The 8,192-nt window shown below is 52.6% G+C and overlaps 1 protein-coding gene across 1 annotated transcript; it reads right to left on the reverse strand.

Annotated features, from left to right (window-relative positions):
- Window positions 1-2,478: 2,478 nt before the first annotated feature.
- Window positions 2,479-7,122, reverse strand: ETH_00012655 (uncharacterized protein; the record flags this gene model as incomplete). Its single annotated transcript, XM_013372660.1, has 7 exons — window positions 2,479-2,541; window positions 2,822-2,910; window positions 3,161-3,272; window positions 3,505-3,596; window positions 4,032-4,220; window positions 5,140-5,674; window positions 6,046-7,122. 7 exons carry the CDS (start codon window positions 7,120-7,122, stop codon window positions 2,479-2,481), a joined length of 2,157 nt encoding a protein of 718 aa, XP_013228114.1.
- Between the last annotated feature and the right edge of the window lie 1,070 nt (window positions 7,123-8,192).

The raw sequence follows: 8,192 nt of genomic DNA on the forward strand, positions 1-8,192 counted from the left end.
AGAACCCACTTAGGCTTTAACTGCTGCAGCAGCAACGAAAGAAATTATTCAGGTTTGATGTGCTGCAGCAGCAGCAGAAGGAGCCATTTACGCTTGAAATGCTGCAGCAGCAGCAAGAGAAACCACTTAAGTTTTAATTGCTGCAAAAGGAGCGAAAGAAACCTTTTAATTGCTGCAGCAATAGCGAAAGAAACCCTTTAATTGCTGCAGCAGCAGCGGAAGAAACCACTTAGGTTTGAAGTGCTGCTGCTGCAGCAAAAGGAGTCCTGTGCATCTGCAATTAGCAGCAATAGAAGGAATTCCTGTTGCACACGCTGCAGCAGCAAAAAAGTCATTGCGGTTCTAAAAGCTGCAGAAGCAGCCCTTCTTCTCATTGGTAGCTGCAGCAGCAGCTGCAGCAGCAGCTGCTGAAGTAGCAGCCGCAGCTGTTGCTGCAGCTGTTGCAGCAGCTGCAGCAGCAGCTGCAGCAGCAGCTGCTGCTGGTGCTCCCTGGTACAGCAGCAAAAGTTACTTTTCTTATTGTCTGAGCGTGCAGAAGATGCGCACGCATTAGAACGCGAGAATTCGCTCATCATATGCTTGAGCTGCAGCAGTAGCAGCAGCCGCTGCTGCTGCTGCTGCTGCTGCAGCACCATCTCGTATTAGCTGTTTGAGGCGCAGCAGCGCCCGTCGCTGCAGCGATGCTGCCACAGCGCAGCAGCTGCTACAGCGCAGCAGCTTCCAGAGCCTAGCAGCTGCAGCAGCGCAGCAGCTGCAGCAGCTGCAGCAGCCTCAACAGCGCATCAGCTGCAGCAGCTGCAGCAGCTGCAACAGCGCATCAGCTGCAGCAGCTGCAACAGCGCATCAGCTGCAGCAGCTGCAGCAGCAGCTGCAGCAGCCTAGTCGACCTTGATGCGCGAGTAGACAGTCTTAACAAAAAAAGCAGCAGCAAAATAAGAGACGCAGCCGAGAGAAAGACACAGGCCCCAGGCCAGCAGCAGCGAATACAGCACAAAGTGCAGCAGCTGCAAAGTGCTGCTCATTGAAGAGCCCCAGAAGTAAAAGAAGCAGTGCAGCAAAAAGTAAAATGCCACGCTGCTGCAGCACGCACACCCCACAGCAGCAGCACCAGCAACAGCATCAGCAGGAGTGGCAGCAGCAGCAGCAGCAACAGCAGCAGCAACAGCAACAGTACAAGCAGCCGCAGGAGCAGCAGCAGCAGCAGATAATACTGAAGCTGTGCAACTCAAGAAGCATTTAATTTATTTTTCTGCATGCGGTGTACGTACTGCGTGCATGCAGTGCATTCAGTGAACTTTGAAAACGCATTTTTAGAAAAAATAAATTAATTACTAATATGTCAAATTCGATCGTTTAATTCTTTTGTCTTATTGCATCAATATTATTAATTGCATTGATTCCATCGATTCAATTAACTCAAACTATTGCATTAATTGCATTAATTCAATTTACTGCACCAGTTTTATTATTTAGATTTGTTTCTTTAATGGCATTAATGATTTAAATTGAATTTAAGGACGTAACTTGAATTAGCTTATTTAAATGATTTAAATTGCATTAAATTATTTAGATTTAATTGGATGATTTAAACTGAATTAAATAGAATAAATATATTCAATGAAATGCATTTTTGCGACAACTGCATTAATTGCAACTATTGCAATTCGACTAACTCAATTTAACGAATTAATTGGATTTAAACCATATCAAATGCAATTAAATTGAATTAAATGAATTACTTTAATCAGTTTAATGAATTAAATTAGTTAAATTAATTTAATTTAATGTAAAGGACTTTACGCACCCCCCACTCCAAAAGGCGGGCCAGTGCCACCTGTGGTTCTCGGCGTTGAGGTGTACGTACACCAGAAGCACCGCAACAGCAGCAACAGCGAGCAGCAGCAGCAGCGCAGCAAGAACTAGAAAAGAATAAGTGCCCAAGCTGCTGCTGCTCCAGACAGAAAGAAATAAATAATGCAATTCTAAGTAAATGCCACTAAAAGGAAAAGCAGCAGATAACAGACACAAAAAAAACGGCCGCCGGTACCAACGAGTCCTCGGGATTTCCCGCGCCAACTTGTGTGTCTGCAGCACACAAAAACCCTCGAGGGTTTAGGGTTTACGCTTAAGGGTTAACGGTTAAGGGTTAAGGGTTTAAGGGTTAAGGGTTTAGGGTTTGAGGTTTAGGGTTTTCAAGGGTTTCGGGAGCACGGCCCCAGCCAGCGGCTTCCGCCGCCCACAGACAAAACTCTATGTGCTGGCGGTTTAAAGAATAGACAGCTAGGGTTTAGGGTTTAGGGTTTAGGGCTTAGAGCTGCAGTCAAGCGGAAGAGAGTAAAAGAGCAGCAGGGAAACACTAAAGAGCAGATAGAGGAGATAAGGGGAGACAGACAAAAGAAAAAAAGAATTAAAAAGAATAAAAAGGAAAATAAAAGAGAAAATAAAAATAAAAGAACCAAAGGAGAAAATTGCATTTTATTAGAAAAGAAAAAACAAGAGATTCAGCAGCAGCAAAGACAACAGGGGGTTGGCGCCGCCAGGCTACAAAGCAGCAGACATGACAGCATCAGCAGCAGCAGCAGCAGCAGAAGGTTGTGGCTCTGGCAACATTCATGCTTCACGGTAAGGGTTTAGGGTTTAGGGTTTGTGTACAAGCATGAGGCCTGGGAAGAGCCCTCAACAGCCTCGACACAATAAGGAGTAAAAACGAATTTTAAAAATAATAAATATATTGCGTTAAAAGTGTAAAAAAGGAAAAGAAATGAATTCGAAATGCAGCAGCAGCAGCAGCAACAGCACCAGCAGCAGCAGCAGCACTCACTCTGCAGGGAAAAGCTCTGCCCGTGGACAGCTGCTTCAGGGCTCTGCGGCGGCCCCAAATGCCTCCAAAAATGGTCAGCGGGACTGTTACTGCAGCAAGGAAAGCAGCAGCAAATCCTGCTGCTTCTGCTGCTGCTGCTGCTGCTAGGGTTGTTGCTGCCTTTGCGGGCGGCAGCACACCAGAGTGCGCGATAAGAGCAGCAGCAGCAGCAGCAGCAGCAGCAAGACAAACAGCAGCAGCAGCAGCAGCAGCGGCCGCAGTAGCAAGGCAGACAGCAGCAGCAACTGCAGCAGGAGCAGCAAGACAAACAGCAGCAGCAGCAGCAGCAGCAGCACGTACCGAAGAAGAAGCAGGCGAGAAGGGCAAAGGCGCTGCTGAGAGGAAGTGCTGCTGTGGATCCCGTTAAAGCCGAAACCACATTTAAAGTCAAACACACGAAGAAGGCGGGGAACTGCAGCACAAACCCTAAACCCTAAACCCTAAACCCTAAACCCTAGATCTACGGCGATGGCGGCGCAGCGTCAGCACCAAATGCGGTAGCCAAAGCAGCAAACGCAACAACAGCAGCAGCAGCTGCTGCTGCAGCAGCAGATTTTGGCTCTGGCAGCCTCCATGCTTATGCACAAAATGTCAAACTCTAGGCCCAAACCCCAAACCCTAAACCCTAAACCCTCAACCCTCACCATGAAGATGGCGCAGGCGGAGACGATGTTCCAGGCCCAACGGTTTCCTCCCAGCTTCGTGTACAAGTTAACACTTACGAACCCGCAAACAACTGCACGCAAAACCCTAAACCCTAAACCCTAAATCATAAATCCTAAATCCTAAACCCCTAAAACCCTAAACTCTAAGCCCCTAAAACCCTAAACCCTAAACCCTATACCCTATACCCTACAGCCTAGACCCAAAACCCCAAACCCTAAACCCTAAAGCCTAAACGCTAGGGGAGGGGCGGTGGCTAGGGTTTGGGCTGTACGTACAGGAGGTGAGAAGGCAGCCGACGAGCATGAAGGAACCTAAACCCTAAACCCTAAACTCTAAACCTTAGAAGGGGGCTGTCTAGGGTTTGGGGTGTATGTACAGGAGGTGAGGAGGTAGCCGACAAGCATGAAGGAACCTAAACCCTAAACCCTAAACCCTATATCGTAAACCCTAAACCCTAAACCCTAACCCCTAGAAGAGGGTTGTCTAGGGTTTGGGGTGTACGTACAGGAGGTGAGGAGGTAGCCGACGAGCATGAAGGAAAGAAAAGAGGCTCGAGGGAAAAGAGCAGCAAAAGAAGCAGCAGCAAAAGAAAGAAAAGACACCAGCAGCAGCTGCAAACCGCTGCCCAAGAAGACACACAAAATGTTGCGCTGCGGCGGAGGCCGAAAGACATCTGCATGCAGCAGCTTCCAACCTGCGCAGACACCCCACAGCTGTACAGACACCCCACAGCTGTACAGACACCTCGCGCCCCACACGCCCCACAACCCCCAGGCTCCCCCACGCCCACAAGACCCCACTCGATCCCACACGATCCCACACGATCCCACACGATCCCACACGACCCCACACGGTCCCACATGATCCCACACGATTCTGCAAGAGTTAGAAGACCCCACAAACGTCTGAAGATACCACACGATCCCACACGATCCCACACAACCCCATACGATCCCACAAGACTTATAAGACCCCACAAAACCCCACAAGGCCCCCCAAGACCCAACAAGATCGCTGAAGATCCCAAAAGATTCCAAAAGATCTCAAAAGACCTCAAAAGATCTCAGAAGATCTCAAAAGATTTCAAAGGATTCCAAAAGATTCCACAAAAAACTCACAAGACCCCACACCCCACACCCCACAGACTGCTGGGCGCAAGCTGGACAGACACCCGGGCGAGCGCCCCACACGTACGTACACCCCACACGCGTACACCCCAGGCTGCAGCAAATGACTGCAGCAAAAGGCTGCAGCAAAAGACTGCAGCAAAAGGCTGCAGCAAAAGGCTGCAGCAAAGAGCTTCAGCAAAAGGGCTTGGGGCTTTTGTGGGGCAGAGAGGGAAGCAGCAGCAAAAGAAAAAAAAGGAAAAGAAGCAAAAAGGAAGTTGCAGCGGCCGAGTCTTTTCGGGGGTCCTGAGAAGCTGTGGGGCCCCACAGGGGCAGCAGCAGCGGCGGCAGCAGCAGCAAGAGGAGAACTCGGAAGGCAGCAGCAGCAACTAATCAAAAAGACACAAAAGCCCTTTTGAGAAAAATGTAAAGTTCAGGAAGCAGCATTTTAAAAAATATCTAAAACAGACAAAAGGCCTTGTGCAGCAGCAAAAGAAAAAGCCCCACCTGTCTCATCTGCAGCAATACTCGCCATTTCCTCGTCTTGCGGCAGCAGCATCCTGCAGCAGCAGCAGCAGCAGCAGCAAGTGATGCAGCAGCTGTTCCAGCAGCCACTATTGCAGCACCCGGAAGTCGCTTGCAGCAGCAAAACAGCAGCAGTGCAGCAGCGGTGCAGTGCGGCAGCAGCGCTGCAGACCGCAGCAACTGCAACAGCAACTGCAGCGGCAGAAGCAGCAGCAGCAGCAGCAGCAAAAGTGTACCTGGCGAAATCCGCTCGCAGCATGCGAATGAGAATAAACATGAGGAGACACAAAGCAACAACAACAAAAAGAAAAGAGTTGGCGAGGGCTAGCCAGTGGACATCGACTTCATTTCTGCGGCGTCCTGCTGCAGCAGCAGCAGCAGCAGCTGCTGCTGCTGCTGCTGCACCCGAAAAGAACGGAGAAGCCAGCTGTCCGTACAGCCGAAGGTGAGTCGGAATGTCAGGCCGGTTGTGCCATTCTGCGCTGTACGTAAACACCAGCTCGCGAGTCCCTGTCTCCTGCAGCAGCAGCAGTAGCAGCAGGAGTAGCAGCAGTTGCAGCAGCAGTAGTAGCAGCGGCAGCAGTAGTAGTAGTAGCAGTAGCAGCAGCAGGAGCAGCAGCAGCAGCAGCAGTAGCAGCAGTAGCAGCGGCAGCAGCAGCAGTAGTAGCAGCAGCAGCAGCAGCGGCAGCGGGTGCGGCAGCAGCTGCAAGGGAAGCAACAAGCGCAGCAGCAGCAGCAGCAGCAGCGGGACTGGTTTTCACTTGGCGTCTTTGCCGCCCCAAGGGCAGCTGCGCGTCCCAGGCGCCGGCCGCCTAGGCTCTAGGGGTTAGGATTTAGGGTGTAGGGTTTAGGGTTTAGGGTTTAGGGTTTAGGGTTTGTGGGGCGCACGAGGGAGTCAGTGATGTCTGTGTAAGGCGGGACAGAGCCATCTGGGGAAAAGCCCGGAGCAGCAGCAGCAGCAACAACAGCACCTTCATTAACAGCAAAAATGAAGTGCAGATTTGTTGTAAGTTTGTGAGTCACGCGCAGCTGCGGTAGCGACAACGAGTCCACCTCCTGCTGCTGTTGCAGCGGCTGCTGCTGCTGCTGCTGCTGCTGCTGCTGCGGCTGCTGCTGCGGCTGCTGCTGCTGCTGCTGCTGCGGCTGCACAGTCTCGTAGCCTCTGAGGCCCACGGGGTAAAACAGGGGAATTCCATCTGCATACATTTCCACCAAAAAGTTATTATCAATTAAAACTCTCAAGTCTTCAAGTGCTGCTTCTGTTAGCTGCATGCGGCATAGTTCAAACGGGCCCTGTCGAATTGCTGCTGCTGCTGCTGCTGCTGCTTCTGCTGCTGCTCTGTCAGGCTCCTGCTGCTGCTCCTGCTGCTGCTGCTGCGGGGAAATAGCCCCAGGCGGCTCCCCATTTTGCAGCGCAGAAGTCGACGGCGGCTCCCCGTTGCTGCTGCTGCTGCTGCTGTTGCTGCTGCTGCTGCTGTAGCTGCTGCTGTCGTTGCTGCGGGCGTCCGTGCCGGTTTCCGGCGTCCCCAGCGCAGCGGAAGGGGGCGGCGCAGCAGGAGCCGCCGCTGCAGCAGTTGCAGCAGCAGCAGCAGCAGCAGCAGCGAATTCGCTGCAGCTGGGGATTTTGAGAAGATAAGGAGCAGCAACTAAGCGCTGCCCCCGCAAAGCTTCTCCCAAAGACAAAGAAAAATAAGTCAAGGGAAAAGAACGGCATAAAGAAACTCGAGAGTAAAAGTCATAAGTTTCTGTGGGGTTTCTTTCGGGCCAAGTTTTGCTGTAGGCCAGGGACACGCGCCCGGGCTCCTCTGCTGCTGCTGCTGCTGCTGCCGCTGCTGCTGCGCGGCCCCCCGTAGCAGCAGGCAGCCACCACGTCGGCGAAAACGCCGGCAGCGAAGACAGACCAAAAAATAGCAGCAGCAAAGCGCTCAGACTCAACGCAGCGTAGCCCGCCGAGAAAGACGCCATAGTTGCGGCTGGCAGCAGCAGCAGCAGCAGCAGCAGCGGCGGCGGCGGGGCGAGGGGAGCGCCAGAAGTGGCAGCAGCAGCAAGGCGATGGAGTCCGCAGCAGCAGCTGAGACGCGGAGAGAACCAAACTGCTGTAGCCAGAGGCACGCTAGCTCCGGGGAAAGACCACTGCAGCAGCTGCAGCAGCAGCAGCAGCAGCAGCAGCAGCTCGAGGCCCCACCCTCCTCAGGCGCAGCAGCAATTTATCTCCTGTGTGGATGCGCAGCTCTCCAGCCTAAGAGGAGAATCTGGACAACAGCAAAACCTTCTGATTTGCTGCAGCTAAATTGAACTGCATGCATTTAGCAGCTGCGAGTAAAGGATAGCGCAGCAGCAGCAGCAGCAGCGCTAGAGCCCTCCGTGTAGCTGCTCTGCTGCAAGCTGAGCTGCTTAGAACAGTTCCTGCCGCCGCTGCTGCTGCTGCTGCAGGCTGTGCACGGGGCGGGAGATTCTGCAGCAGCAGCAAAACCGAAGCATTGCCCCGCGTAGGGGCGCCGTGGGCTGCTTGCTTGGCTTCCGTTGTTGCCGCTGCTGCTGCTGCTGCTGTTGCTGCTGTTGCTGCTGATGTTTCCCTAGGAGCCTTCTGCTGAACACGCCACCTTGAGCCGTTGCAGCAATTGGGCGCTACAGCTGCTAGCTGCTGCTGCTAGCTGCTGCTGGCTCAACTCCCACGGCTTGAGTTGGGGAGCAGCAGACGCAGCAGGAGCAGCAGGAGCAGCAAGTGACTAGCTGAATCCAGGACACTCCAGCTGGCTGCTGCTGCTGCTGCTACTGCAGCCGAAACTGCTGCTGCTGCTGCGGCGGCGGTGGCTGTGGACGAGGAACAAGAATGGAAGCTGCAAAGAGGAATTTTTGTTTAATTAATTTCTTCTCATTTCTGCATCAGAGCAGCAGCAAAAGCCTTCTCTGCGCAGCAGCCCCAAGACCACACAGCTGTAGCAGCTGCAGCTGCAGCAGCTGCAGCTCAAGCGCGCGTAGCAGCAGCCGCTGCTGCAAGTGCAGCTCTTATGGGTTGCAAGAAAACCTTATGG

This window comes from Eimeria tenella, genomic scaffold, assembly GCF_000499545.2.
Source record: "Eimeria tenella Houghton genomic scaffold, Eth_scaff102, whole genome shotgun sequence".
Classification (NCBI taxonomy): Eukaryota; Apicomplexa; class Conoidasida; order Eucoccidiorida; family Eimeriidae; genus Eimeria; species Eimeria tenella.